Genomic DNA, 15,691 nt, shown 5'->3' with positions numbered 1-15,691 from the left:
AATGGATTGTACATTTCAAGTGTTTCCACTAACTCATTTTGCTTTCCCTAATTAGTGATAACTGCAAGTGTGTAGAATATTTAGTAGTGGGCTTCTACCTCCGTAGCCATACAAAACAATATATAAACATCCAAAATATTAAAAATGTTTGCCTTCAAATGAAAGCTACCTAGACGTTCATTAGTGGCTACTTTTAAATTCTCTAAATAAATTCTCTAAAACATCAAGAGTCAGTAAGTAGGAGCCAAAATTTGCAACGATTCATTCATTTATTCAAAAAATATTTATTGAGCATGAACCATATGCCAGAGATTGTTGGACACAGGGGATACAGTGACCTTAAACTAATAGTCAAGGCTCCTGCCCTCATGGGGCTTTCATGCTAGTGGTGGAGACAGACATTAAGTGAAGAGTCCCACACGTAATTGTATATTTCCACATAGTGATAATACACTAAGAGGGAAAAGTAGAGTCTCCCTATAATCTTCTTTTATAATCATAGTCCCTCGTATAGAATGGGTGGTCAGAGAAGTCTTCCCTAAGAGGAAGACTGTTAAATAGGGACTTGAAGGAAGAGCAAGAAGAAGCAGAGGCAGATCCTGCCAGGCAGGTAGAGCAGCATGTGCCTAACCTTGAAAGGGGAAGAGCTTGAGGAAGTCAAGGGAGAGACTGGCACAGGCAGCAGGCAGCAGGCAGAACCAGGTGGGAAAAAAGACCTGTGGATCATGGGAGGAATTCTGAAAATTGATGGAAAACCACTGAAAGGTTTTCAGCTGAGGAGGGATGCTATCAAAGAAGATTCTTTAATTGCTTGATCCCATGACTTCATCATCCTATAATTCCAGTAAAAATGATGGCTGGACTGCTGTGCAGCCACTACATCTTCCACTTCCCCAGCAGGGAGAAAAGAGGCCCTTCCCTCGTTAGCCATGGGGAATGCACGTGCAGTGTGCAGAGGATGGGTAGCTGAGGAGCCCTGGCCAGAAACCACTCTCTGTAACCAAAGGCCCCTTAACTGAATGCAAATGTCCTGCTTCTGGTGCAAAATTGAAAGAGCAACAGGACAGGATATTTGTTATTTTTGTGAGTCTTCATTAAGTAGCTTTACAAAAACTTGGAGAAAATTAAGTGACCATAAAAACCATTTTTACATTTGTGTAATTTCTACCAATACTATCCTCCACCACCCCCAGCCCCCAGCAAAGTTGTGCTTTTTCAAATAGCCTTCCTTCTGAATCCGAGCTTGTTTTTCATTCTTCAGCTTTCATTTTGCTGTGAAAAATTCTTGGATTTGCTGGAGGACCAAATATATCTGATATGTCAGAATTTCAAGTTTGATTAATGATTACCCCTTTTTTTCCTGGCTCTAAAATGAAAAGAGAACAAATAAAGAAAAATGCTTCCCCATGAAATTAGCCCATTTCTTCCCTCTGGCTTCTAGCCTAAGTTCCTTAAGGAATTTGCATTGTCTATACTAGCCACAGTTGTTCATCCTCACTGTGACTTCTGTGAGCTGAAATTCCATGAGCCTGGTGACTTTAGTATAAAGCCATCAGGGCAAAATGTTTGTTCTATGTGCCTGAACCACTTTCTGCTGAGGGATTCTCTTAGCCCCACATTTTCTTCCTTCCTGCCTCTGTGTCAGTAAGTCTTGCTGGAAAAAGGGTCATTTCCTCCTGCAGGAAATCGCTGTTCAGAGACAAAGTTTTCCAGAGTCTCATTTACAGGAAAAGCCGCTTTGTAAAGAAAGAGTTTGCACCGCAGAGTTTTACCATTATCAATGTATTCGTAGAAGGAACAGCTATTTCAGTGAGTGGTTTATTCAGACTTGCAGGGTCAAGAATTGTTTTCTCTACAGATACCAGGCAGCTCTTAAAAAATATAACTTTCTTTTGCCCTGATAGAGGTGTGCTTCAGAAAGGAAAATAATGCTAATAATTTACTCTCATCATGAACCTTTCATCCTTGGAGCTCAGTGCTTTCATTGATTGTTCCAAAACTCTTCCTGACTGCCTTTGCAGGTACTTTGCCCTCGTCCAACCATTTCGACTGACAAGTTGGAGAACAAGGTACAAGACCATCCGGATCAATTTGGGCCTTTGGGTAGCTTCCTTTATCCTGGCATTGCCTGTCTGGGTCTACTCGAAGGTCATCAAATTTAAAGACGGTGTCGAGAGCTGTGCTTTTGATTTGACATCCCCTGACGATGTACTCTGGTAAGTTGTTAAAACTTAAGAAAAATGAGTTGAATTAAGTTGTGAAGTACTTCATTCTCCTTGTCAACATGTGAGCAGCCTCAAAGAGTATCCTCGTGGATCCTCTTTTCGCCAGTATCTCCACTTAGGTTTCTCCACACATGCAATCAAGGTGATAGTTTGATTTTTAAGGAGAGGGCAACCTTTAGAAAAAGATTTTGAATTCAATCATGTAACCTCAGTGGACACAAATATATTTAAATATGGATTTTAAAGATTCATAGCAGCCGGATGCAGTGGGAATGCAGCAATCAAGGGAGGTAAGGAATTTCCAGAGTCGCTCAGACTCAACCTCATCAGTATGCAATTGCAGTTTGCTTGAATTGTGTCCCCTTTAAAGATATGTTCAAGTCCTACACCAGCTCCCCATACCTGTGAATGTGATCTTATTTGGAAACAGGGTTTTTTCAGATGTAATCAAGCTAAGTTAAGGTCATACTGGATTAGGGTGGGCCCAATGACTATTGTCCTGATAAGGAGAAGCAGATTTTAAGAAACACAGAGACACACAAAAAAGAGAATACATGTGAAGACAGAGGCAGAGATTGGAGTGATGTGTCTGTAAGCCAAGGAACACCAAGGATTGCCAGAAACCAGCAGAGAGGGTAGGAAGGGGCATAGAGCAGATTCTCCTTCATAGCCTCTAAAGAACCAAATTTGCCAGCACCTTGATTTCAGATGTATAGCTTTCAGAGCTGTGAGAGAATAAATTTCTATTGTTTTAAGCTATCCAGTTTGTGCTAATTTCTTATAGCAGTCCTAGGAAACTAATGCAACTACCATAGCCATTTTATACATTTTAATTTAAAAAGAAATTAAAAGTCTTCAACTTGAAATTTGAACACAGAATTGGAGTTCATGATTAAATTATTTGAGCAACTACCAATGGCCAATAACTGTGTTAGATATTTTTACACATACTATCTCAAGTCAGTCTGGCAGATTACTTTCTCTTACTCAATCACTTGTCAAATAGATAAGTCATTTCTGCATTATGTGGACACAGCCAAAGAAAGATGGTGGAAAGGACCTGCAAATCCACTAATCCAGTGAAAAAAAAAAATTCATATGCTTGCATGTCTTGTTCAGTTTAGTATAACAAAGTGCTATAGACTAGGTGGCTTGTAAACAATAGAAATTTATTTTTCACAGTTCTAGAAGCTGGAAATCCAAGATAAAAGTGCTAACATGATCAAGTTCTGATGACAGCCCTCTTCCAGGTTGCAGTCTGCCAACTTCTCATTTTATGCTTATGTGGCAAAAGAGAGAGACAGGAAGCAAGCTCTCTTGTGTCTCTTCTTATAAGTACACTATTCCCATTCATGAAGGTGCCACTCTCATGACTTAATTACTTCCCAAAGACCCCATTTCCTCATACCATTATATTGAGGGGTTAGGTTTTCAACATAGGAATTTTGAGGGAACACAAACATTTGGGACATTAACAGTGCAACATAGATAGGACTGCACTTCCAGTTCCAAAATGGCAGCATAGAAGCAAGCTGACTGAATGCCCCCACTCCCAGAGCCCTCAGAAAATCAAAGACAAATATACAGCACCAACGTTATCATTAGCAATATCCCAGAACTCCAGAACTCAAATATGTGGATAAGATGGTTCCTCAGGATTCAGAGAAGTGGAAAAAAAAAAAAGCCTCCAAGCCGACTGTAACAGAATCAGACTTCCACGTCCATGACACCCCTCTCCCCCATTCTGCCTGATACCAAACACATGAAAAACTTCCCCCCAACTCACAGTTTCTACACTGAAAAAAACGAGATCAAGGTAGGCAACCAGCTTTCCCACCACCTTGGGTTCCCTGACAAAATACATGTCTCTGACTTAATCTATGGGAAGTATCATAAGTGCTGGAAGGGAGAAATATCCCTGAGAACAGGCAGAGACAAAGTAGGGAGGTGGGACAGTTGCTCTGTAACGCAGCCAAAGGAGACACTAAATTAGAGTGGCTATTGATAGCACCACACTCCAGGAGGTACATTCAGCAGGCCCCCTGGACAAACCCCTAGACCAGGATTCCCACACCTTCGGGATATCTCCTTTGGGACTTCCCCCATTCAGGACAGCCAGTGACTGATGGGTCACTAGAGCCAAAGCAAGCCTGGGCTTAAGGCACCACCTAGAGCCAAAAGAAGACAGCAACCTAGCGACGATGACACTCTAAGCAAATACAGGAAATGAAAACCAAAACAAGTCAGACAGAGAAGACTGGAATAAATAGCAAATCCTCAATGCAAAGACATAGATGTACATCCACAAGAAGCAACAGCAAACAGCGAACCATCAGGGGACCAGTAACTGACCCTAATGAAACAGCAATATGTGAGCTCTCTGGCCAATAATTCAAAATGGCAGTTTTTAGGAAACTCAGTGATCTCCAAGATAACACACAAAAGCAATTCGGAAATATATCAGGGAAATTTAACAAAGAGATTGAAATAATTTTAAAAATTAAAAAAAAATCTTGGAACTGAGAAATACACTTGCTGAACTGAAAAAGTTACTAAAAATTCTCAACAGCAGAATGGGTCAAGCAAAGGAAAGAATCAGTGAGCTCAAAGACGGGCTATTTGAAAATACACAGTCAGAAAAAGGAATGAAAAGAAATGAAGACTGTATACAAGATATAGAAAAAATTACTTCAAAAGACCAAATCTAAGACTTATCGGTGTTCAAGAGGGAGTTGAGCAAGAGCAAGGAGTAGAAAGCCTATTCAAAGAAATAATAACAGAAAATTTCCCCCAAATTGAGAAAGATGTAAATATCCAGATATGGGAAGATCAGAGAACACCAAACAAAATTAACCCAAATAAGACTGTACCCCAAGGCATATAATAAACTCTCAAAAGTCAAAGACAAAGATAGAACTCTAAAATCAGTAAGAGAAAAGAAGCAAATAACGTATAAAGGAGCTCTAATTCATCTGGAAATGGACTTCTTACTAGAAACCATACAGGCCAAGAGGGAGTGAAATGACATTTTCAAACTGAAAAAAAAAAAAACTTGCCATCCAAGATATCGCATCCAGCAAAACTATCCTTCAGCTGTGAAGAAGAGATAAAGTGTTTTCCAGACAAGCAGAAGTTGAAGGAATTTACCACCACCAGATCCATCTTACAGGAAATGCTAAAGGGAGTTCTTCTGTTGGAAAGAAAAAAAAACACTAATGTGCAAAAAGAAAATACTTGAAGTTATGAAACCCCTGGATAAAATTAAATACAGGAACAAGCCCAGAATACTCTAATACTGTAATTATGGTATACAATCCACTCATAATTCTAGCATGAAGCCCAAAAAACAAATCTATCAAAAATTGTAACAGCTATAGCAACCTGTTAAGAGACAGATAATATGGAAATATGTAAATTGAGACAACAAAAAGTTAAAATATAGGGGAATGGAGTTAAAGTGTAGATTTTTTACACTTTTTTCTTTGATGTAAGATAAATTATCATCTCTTTAGAATAACTTGTTATATATATGTTTTTTTATCAGCATCATTGCAACCACATCACAAAAATCCATAATAGATTTTTAAAATAAAAAGTAATGGACTAAGGCATTCCACCAGAGAAATTCACTTTTCCACAGAGGAAGATAGTAAGAAAAGAAGAAAGGAAAAGAAAAGTTACAAAACCAGAAAACAAGCAACAAGATGGCAGTAGTAAGTCCTTGCTTATCAATAAGAATACTGAATGTAAAGGGTCTCAATTTCCCAATTAAAAGGCAGCGAGAGGCTTGATAAAGAAACAAGACTCCAGGGCCCATTGTAGGGTGGGGGGAAGGGGGGAGGGACAGCATTAGGAGATATACCTAATGTTAAATGACAAGTTAATGGGTGCAGCACACCAACATGGCACATGTGTACATATGTAACAAACCTGCACGTTGTGCACGTGTACCCTAAAACTTAAAGTATAATAAAAAAAAAAAAGAAAGAAACAAGACTCAACTATATGCAGTCTAGAAGAAACCCACTTCACCTATAAAGACACACATAGACTGAGAGTGAACGGATGGGAAAAGACATTCCATACAACTGGAGGTCAAAAAGAGCAAGAGTAGCTATATTTAGATAAAATAGACTACAAATCAATGACTGTAAAAGAGGACACAGAAGGTCACTATATAATGATAAAGGAGTCAATTCAGCAAAAGGATATAACAATTTTAAGTATCTCTGCACCCAACATTGGGGCTCCCAAATATATAGAGCAAACACTAATAGATCTGAAGGGAGAGAGAGGCCGCAATGCAATAATAGTAAGAGATTTTAACACACAATTCTCTGTCATTGACAGATCATCCAGACAGAAAATCAACAAAGAAACGGCAGAGTTAAACTACACACTAGACCTAATAGGCCTGACATTTACAGAACATTTCACCCAACTGTTGCAGAATGCAAATTCTTTTCAACAGCATATAGAACATTCCCCCAGAATAATTCTATCAGGCCACAAGACACATCTGATCAAATTCAAAAAAGTAGAAGTTATAGCAAGTATCTTTGACCACAATGGACTTAAAACTAGAAACCAAGGGGAACCTTGGAAACTACACAAATATATGTAAATTAAACAACACGCTCCTGAATGATCAGTGGGTCAATGAAGATATCAAGAAAGAAATTTAAACATTTTTGAAACAAACGAAAGTTGAAATACAACATACCAAAATCTATGGGATATAGCAGAAGAAGTACTAACGGCCGGGCGCGGTGGCTCACGCTTGTAATCCCAGCACTTTGGGAGACCGAGGCGGGCGGATCACGAGGTCAGGAGATCGAGACCATAGTGAAACCCCGTCTCTACTAGAAATACAAAAAAATTAGCCGGGCGTGGTGGCGGGCGCCTGTAGTCCCAGCTACTCGGAGAGGCTGAGGCAGGAGAATGGCGTGAACCCGGGAGGTGGAGCTTGCAGTGAGCCGAGATTGGGCCACTGCACTCCAGCCTGGGTGACAGAGCAAGACTCCGTCTCAAAAAAAAAAAAAAAAAAGAAATACTAACAAGGAATTTTATAGTGATAAATGCCTATATCAAAAATGTAGAAAGACTTAAAATAAACAACCCATGAATGTACCTCAAAGAATTAGAAAGGCAAGAACAAACCAAACCCAAACTTAGTAGCAGGAAAGAAATAATGAAGATTACAGCAGAAATAAATAAAATTGAGACTAAAAAACTACAGACAATCAACAAAATGAAAAGTTGGCTTTTCAAAAGATAAACAAAACCAACAAACCTTTAGCTAGACTAAGAAAAACAGAGAAGTTCTGAATAAACAAAATCAGAAACAAAAATGGGAACATAACAACTGAGACCTCAGAAATACAAAGAGTCATTAGAAACTGAAATGAATCACTAAAGTCAACAAACTGGGAAATATAGAGGAAATAAATAAATTCCTGGACACATACAGCCTGCCAAGATTGAACCATGAAGAAATAAACAGCCTGAACAAACCAATAGCGAATAAGGAGACTGACGCTGTAACAAAAAGTCTTTCATCAAATGGAAGTCCAGGACCTGATGGCTTCACTGCTGAATTCTACCGAACATTTAAATAATTAATACCAATTCTCTTCAAACTTCAAAAAAAATGAAGAGGAAGGAATACTTCCAAACTCATTCTACAAAGCCAGCGTTACTTTGATACCAAAACCAACCAGAGACACACAAAAAAACAAAACTACGGACCAATACTACTGATTAACATAGATGCAAAAATCCTCAACAAAATACTAGCAAACAGAATTCAACAACATATTAAAAAGATCATATATCATGAGCAAGTAGAACTCATTCAAGGAATGTGAGGATGGTTCAACAGATGCAAATCAATAAATTTGATACATCACATTAACAGCACCAAGAATAAAAACCATATGATTATTTCAATAAATGCCAAAAAATTATTCAATAAAATTCAGCATCCCTTTCTGATAAAACCCTCATCAAAGTGGTTATAAAAGGAACATATCTCAAAATAACAAAGGGCATACATGACATACTTACAGCTAATTTTGCACTGAATGGGGAAAAATTGAAGGCCTTTTCTCTAAGATCTGGAACAATACAAGGATACCCGCTTTCACCACTTTTATTCAATGTAATATCAGAAATCCTAGCCAGAGCAATTAGGCAAGAGAAAGAAATGATGGGCATTCAAATTGGAAAGGAAAAAGCCAAATAGCCTTGTTCACAGATGGCGTGATATTATGTTTAGAAAAACCTAAAGACTCCACCAAAAAACTGTTAAAATTGATAAATGAATTCAATAAAGTTGCAGGATACAAAATGAATGTATAAAAATCAATAGTATTTATATATGCAGTAATAAACAATCTGACAAAGAAATCAGAAATGCAATTGCCTTCAAAATAGCTACCAAGAATATAAAATACCTAGTATTCAATTCAACAAAAGAAGTGATATATCTATACAAGGAAAACTATAAAACTCTGATTAAAAAAATACACACATACATAAATACCTGATGAAAGAAATAGGACACAAAAAAGGATATTCCGTGTTCATTAATTGGAAGAATTACTATTGTTAAAATGACACTACTACCCAAAGCAATGTACAGATTCAATGCAATCTCTCTCAAAATACCAATAACAATTTTCACAGAAACAGAACAAAAAATTCCAAAATTTATATGGAACCACAAAAGACCCTGAATAGCTAAAGAAATCCTGAGGTAAAAGAACAAAGCTAGAGGCATCACGCTACCTGACTTCAAAATTTACTAGAAATCTATAGTAACCAAAGCAACATGGTATTGGCATAAAAAGACACACTGACCAATGGAACAGAATAGAGTACCCAGATATAAATCCACACATTTATAGCCAACTCATCTTCATCAAAGGAGCCAAGAATGGGGAAAGGAAAGTCTCTTCAATAAATTGTGCTGGGAAAACTGGAAAACTACATGCGGAAGAATGAAACTAGACCCATACCTCTCACCATACACAAAAATCAAACCGAAATGAATTAAATACTTAAATCTAAGACTTGAACCTATGAAAACTACAAGAAGAAAAGATAGGGAAATGCTCGAGGACATTGGTCTGGGCAAAGACTTTTTGTATAAGACCTCAAAAGCACAGGCAACCTAAGCAAAAGTGGATAAATAGGATTACCTCAAACTAAAAAGCTTCTGCACAGCAAAGAAAACGATCAACAAAGTGAAGAGACAACCCACAGAATGGAAGAAAATATTTGCAAACCATCCATCTGACAAGTGACTAGTAACCAGAATATATAAGGAGCTCAAACAACTCAATAGCAAAAAAACCCAAATAATCCAATGTAAAAAATGGGCAAAAATCTGAACAGCCATTTCTCAAAATAAGACATACAAATGGCCAATGGGTAAATAAAAAGTGCTCAGTATCACTAACCATCAGAGAAATGCAAATCAAAACCACAAGGAGATATCATCTCACCCCAATTAAAGTGGCTTTTACCAAAAAGACAGGCAATAGTGGATGCTAACAAGGATATGAACAAAGGGGAACCTTTGTACATTGTTGGTGGGAATATATATTATTACAGTCACTATAAAGGTTCCTTGAAAAACTAAAAATAGAACTACTGTATGATCCAACAATTCTACTACTGGGTTTATATCCAAAAGAGATGATATTAATATACCAAAGAGATATCTGTACTACCATGTTTATTGCTGTACTGTTCACAATAACCAAAATATGTAATCTAAATGCCTATCAATAGGTGAATGGATAAAGAAAGTGTAGTATATATACACAATAGAATATCAATCATCCATAAAAAACAACGAAATCCTGTTGTTTGTAGCAACATGAATAGAAATGAAGGCTATTATGTTAAGTGAAATCAGCCAAGTAAAGAAAGACAAATATCACATCTTCTCACTTATATGTGGGCACTAAAAAAGTGAATCTCATAAAGATAGTAGATAGTAGATAGCTGGGAAAGGTAGAGGAAGTGGGTAAAGAAGAAAAGATAATTAAGTGGATACAAAGATACAATTTAATAAAAGAAATAAGACCTAGTGTTTCATGAATCAGTAGGATGACTATACTTTAAAATATCCTATTGTACATTTCAAAATAGCTAGAAGAGAATAATTTGAATGTTTCTAGCATTTTTAAAAAGACAAATATTTAAGGTGATGGATATCCCAAGTACACTGATTTGATTTTTACAAATTATATGAATGTATTAAACTACCACATATACTCTGAAACGATGTACATCTATTATGCATCAGCGAAAATTGTTTAAAAGAAACATAGATAATATTGTTTATTCATTATTTCTCCCACCAGCATTGGCTATCCTGGGTTCAAATTTTACCTTTGCCAGTTCCTGCTTGGGTAATCTTGGGCAAGCCACTTAACCCCTCTGTGCCTCAGTTTCTTCTTCTGTAATGTAAGGGCACTAATGGCATCATATTCATAGGGTTTCACAGATTCAGTGGGTAAAGATATACAAAATGCTTAGAACAGTGCCTACTATATAATAAATGTTACATACTGTTGCCTATCATTGTTAAACACTGAAGATTGGTAATAGGTAGCTCACCTATTCTGCACTCATTACAGTTGGGTTTGGCTAGCGAAAAGACAAGCATTATTGTTAGTGAACAATGAAGATCATGGCTTCTCTACAATAAAGCAACCAAAGATCTTGAGCTTTTCCACAAGGACTTTTATCTTGGACCCTGAAAAATGAAAGAATTATGTCTTGGAAACTGCAAAAGCCAATTCCTAATCCAATTAATGTAATGGTGTTGTTCTCTCTCTCTCTCCTCTCTCTCTCCTCTCTCTCTCATTTTACAGGTATACACTTTATTTGACGATAACAACTTTTTTTTTCCCTCTACCCTTGATTTTGGTGTGCTATATTTTAATTTTATGCTATACTTGGGAGATGTATCAACAGAATAAGGATGCCAGATGGTAAGTGTTTGCCTTATTTTGTTTTATTTGTTAAAAGAACAATTTAGATAGCCTAAGACACCTACAGTAGAAACTTAGGCAACAGTGACTTGAAACATACCACATTTAGACATGTGGACATTGATATACGTCTATAGAAAGAATTTTTGGAAAATAAGACGTGCTAAATAAACTGCTTAAGAATCTCTCAGTGACAAATGTTGAAATCACAGAGGCAATGGTTTCATTAAAATGCATACGGAACTCAAGATTCTATTTAAAGAATAATTTTATATTTGTTATTAACAGTTATTTAACTGTTTTCATTGCACATTTTGCAGAGTTGCATGCATATGTAAATATCTTAGATGTTATGTGCAACCTTTTAATTTTTGTGTTTCAATTTTTTTTTAATTTAAAGGAGAAAAGTCTCATTAATATTTGAATTTTAAAGGAAGGGTTTTATTAATATTAAAAGATTAGTTAGGAGCAAATAAAACCAAAGAGTTAACCTAAAGTCAATAAACTTGAGAAGGACCTTTGAAGATACTTGTTTCTAAAGCTGCATAAATAAATCTAAATTATTTTCACCTTGAGATTGTGTATTCCACAATCTACTTGTTCAAATGAGTACGTCAGTAATTATATAACCGGTTGGTTAAAAACACACTTACATTTATTAAACATTATATTTTAAATATATTTTTGTGTTTCTTATGGAAAGGCAAGTTTGCTGGGTTTCCCTGCACACTACAAATTTACAAATTTTACATATTTTTTGTTTAAAAAAATGTGAGCAACTTAACCACCATTCCTCAAAATTTGTGGCAAACCCTTGAACCAAAGGTTTGTAAGTAGTCTGTTGGCTCACAACATTTTTTTCCCACTTAGTTTCTTGGAATTCTTTGAAAGTCTTACACTAGTAAAGTGTGGTCCATTTGGGAAGAAAAAGGAAGTAGCCACAGTTACAGAAAAAAATTAGCTTATAAATGTATCCCAGGGAGCTGAGTTGGTGAGAAGGTTAAAATGAAATCATACAGAATATTAAAGATACCAACAGCTGGAGAGAATGCTTGAGCCTTTTTTAAACAGTTCTCTAAATCAGATCATTTTGCTCCTGACTCTTTTCTCAGAAATGCTAAGAGGATCTTATGAAACAAATCTCATACACGTCAAAATGCAAGAAATTAGAGGAATGGTAGTGCCTACTCTGATAAATTGCAGGGGAATCAAATGATTTTTAGCTCCCATGCTTTTAAAATTATTCCCAAGTTTTATTCATCTGTTACCCCCATGTCCCAGGGAAATTTCCATTAAATCCCTAAATATGACATAACCTGATTAAATATGGGAATTTTAAAATGTTTTATTTTAAAATAATTTGCATTTCTAAAAAGTAGATAGTAGAGATATAGTACAGATAGTACAGAGATAGTATAGAGGGTTCCCAAATACCCCTCACTCAGTTTTCCCATTGTTAACATCTTACATTACCTAGGACATTTGTCAAAACAAAGAAAATTGCAGTACATTACTGTTAACTAAATTCCATTCTTTATTGGACCTCACTAGTTTTTCCATTAAAGTCCTAAATCTGTTCCAGATTCAATCCAGAATAGCACATTGCATTTAGTTGTCATGTCTTCCCAGTGTCCTCTGATCTATGACTTTCTTGCTCTTTCCTTATTTTTCATGACCTTCATGGTCTTGAGCACTGGCCAGGTATCCTGTAGAATGTTCCCAATCTGAGTTTGCCTGATATTGTATCATGATTAGACTGCACTTACATGTTTTTATTTAAAAAAATCAACTCTTCTCATCACAGTATATCAGGGGTCACATAATAGCCATGTTACATCACTGTTGATACTAGCCTTGATTACCTGGTTAAGGTGGTGTTTGCTAGGTTTCTCCACCATGAAACTACTATTTATCCCTTTCACTATTCTATTCTTTGGAGATGAGTCACTAACATAGCCTACCTTCAAAGAGGAAGCAGGAAGATGGGAATTAAGCTCCATCTCCTGAAAGGGGAGTATCTATGTAAGAATCCCTATATTATTTGGAATTCTTCTGTAAAAATGGTCTGGCTCTTCTCTCCTCATTTTCTTCAATATTATTTATATTACTATAGACTGATATGTTTATTTCATACACTGAATCACAATTTAATGCTTTGTTATTTATTTGGTCTCTCAAAATGTTCCAGCTTTGAACCTTACATGCCAGGAGAGAGTGGCATAACATATTTAAACACTGAAGAAAAAAAACTTATACCCTAGAATAGTATATCCGGCAAAAATACCCTTCAAACATGAAGCAGAAATAAAGACTTTCCCAGATGAACTAAAGCTGAGGAATTTTATCAACACTAGACCTGTCTTACAAGAAATTCTAAAGGGAGTACTTCAATCAGAAATAAAAGGACATTAATGAGCAATAAATAATCACTTGAAGGTACAAAACTCACTGGTAATAGTAAGTATCAAGAAAAACATAGAATATTATAACACTGTAACTGTAGTGTGTAAACTACTCTTGCCATAAGTTGAAAGACTAAACAATGAACCAATCAAAAATAATAACTATAACAACTTTTCAAGACATAGATAATACAATAAGATATACATTGAAACAACAAAAAGTTAAAAATTGGGGGGACAAAGTTAAGGTGTAGAGTTTTTACTAGTTTTCTTTTTGCTTGTTTGTTTATGCAAACAGTGTTAAGTTGTTATCAGGTTAAAATAATGCCTTATAAGATAGTATTTGTAAGACTTATGGCAACCTCAAATCAGAAAACATACAATGGTTAAACAAAAAATAAAAAGCAATAAACTAAATCCTATTACCAGAGAAAATCACCTTCACCAAGGGAAGACAGGAAGGAAAGAAAGAAGGAAGAGAACATCACAAAACAACCAGAAAACAAATTTTAAAATGGCAGGAGTAAGTCCTTGCTTATCAATAATAACATTGAATATAAATGGACTAAACTCTTCAATCAAAAGACAAAGACTGGCTAACTGAATGAAAAAATAAGACCTGTTGATCTATTGCCTTCAAGAAACACACTTCAACTATAAAGACACACATAGACTGAAAAAAAAGGAATGGAAAAACATATACCATACCAATGGAAACCAAAAAAAGTAGGAGTAGTCATATCAGACAAAATAGATTTCAATTCAAAAACTATAGCAAGAGACAAAGAAGATCACCATATAATGATAAAAAGGGGTCAATTTAGCAAGATGATATAAAAATTTAAAATATATATGCACCCAACACTGGAGCACCCAGATATATAAAGCAAGTATTATTAGAATTAAAGAGAGATAGGCCCCAATATAATAGTAGCTGGAAACTTCAATAACCTACTTTCAGCATTGAACAAATCTTCCAGCCAGAAAATCGACAAAGAAACACTGGACTTAATGTGCACTGTAGACCAAATGGATCTAATATATATTTACAGGACATCTTATCCAATGGCAGCAGAATATACATTATTTTCCTTAGCACATGGATCATTCTCAAGGATAGAGCATATGTTAGGTCACAAAACAAGTCTTTAAAAATTCAAATAATTGAAATAATACCAAACATCTTCTCTGGCCACAATAGAATAAAACTGTAAATCGATAACAAGAGGAATTTTGGAAACTATACAAACACATGGAAATTACAAAATATGCTCCTGAATGACCAGTGGGTCAATGAAGAAATTAAGGAAGTTGAAAAATTTCTTGAAACAAATGATAATGGAAACACAACATACCAAAACCTATGGGATACAGCAAAAGCCGTACTAAATGGGAATTTTATAGCTCTAAGTGCCTACATCAAAAAAGATGAAAAATGTCAAATAAACAGTCTAATAATGTACCTTAAAGAACTAGAAAAGTAAGAGCAAACCAAACCCAAAATTAGTAGAAGAAAAGAAACAATAAAGATCACAGCAGAAATGAATGAAATGAAAATGAAGAAAACAATACAAGAGATCAATGAAACAAAAATCTGTTTTTTTTAAAGTTAAACAAAATTGACAAACTTTTAGCCAGACTAACTGAGAAAAAAGACAGAAGAGCTAAATAAATAAATTTGGAAATTGAAAAGTAGACCTTACAACTGATACTGCAGAAATTCAACAGATCATTAGTGGCTACCATGAGCAACTATATGCCATTAAATTAGAAAATCTAGAAGAAATGGACAAATTCCTATACATATGTAACCTACCAAGATTGAACCAGGAAGAAATCTAAAATCTGAACAGACCACTAACAAGTAAGGAGATCAAAGCCATAATTAAAAGTCTCCCAAGAAACAAAAACCCAGGACCCAATGGCTCCACTGAATCCTACTAAACATTTAAAGAGCTAATACAAATTCTACTCAAATTATTCTGAAATATGGAAGAGCAGGGAATAATTCCAAACTCATTCTACAACACCAGTATTACTGTGATACCAAAATCAG

General features: G+C 35.7%; 1 protein-coding gene across 2 annotated transcripts in view; it reads left to right on the top strand.

Annotated features, from left to right (window-relative positions):
- The window catches only part of MCHR2 (melanin concentrating hormone receptor 2), a 69,778-nt gene that overhangs the window by 48,693 nt on the left and 5,394 nt on the right, over nt 1-15,691 (top strand). For both annotated transcript variants that reach the window (XM_032165070.1, XM_058430330.1), the window contains 2 exons: nt 2,022-2,216; nt 11,114-11,233. In XM_032165070.1, coding sequence (XP_032020961.1) covers nt 2,022-2,216; nt 11,114-11,233 — 315 coding nt within the window. The remainder of the gene's footprint in view (nt 1-2,021; nt 2,217-11,113; nt 11,234-15,691) is intronic.

This window comes from Hylobates moloch, unplaced genomic scaffold (assembly GCF_009828535.3).
Source record: "Hylobates moloch isolate HMO894 unplaced genomic scaffold, HMol_V3 SCAFFOLD_2, whole genome shotgun sequence".
NCBI classification, from domain to species: Eukaryota; Metazoa; Chordata; class Mammalia; order Primates; family Hylobatidae; genus Hylobates; species Hylobates moloch.
This window is presented reverse-complemented; position numbering and strand designations above follow the sequence as displayed.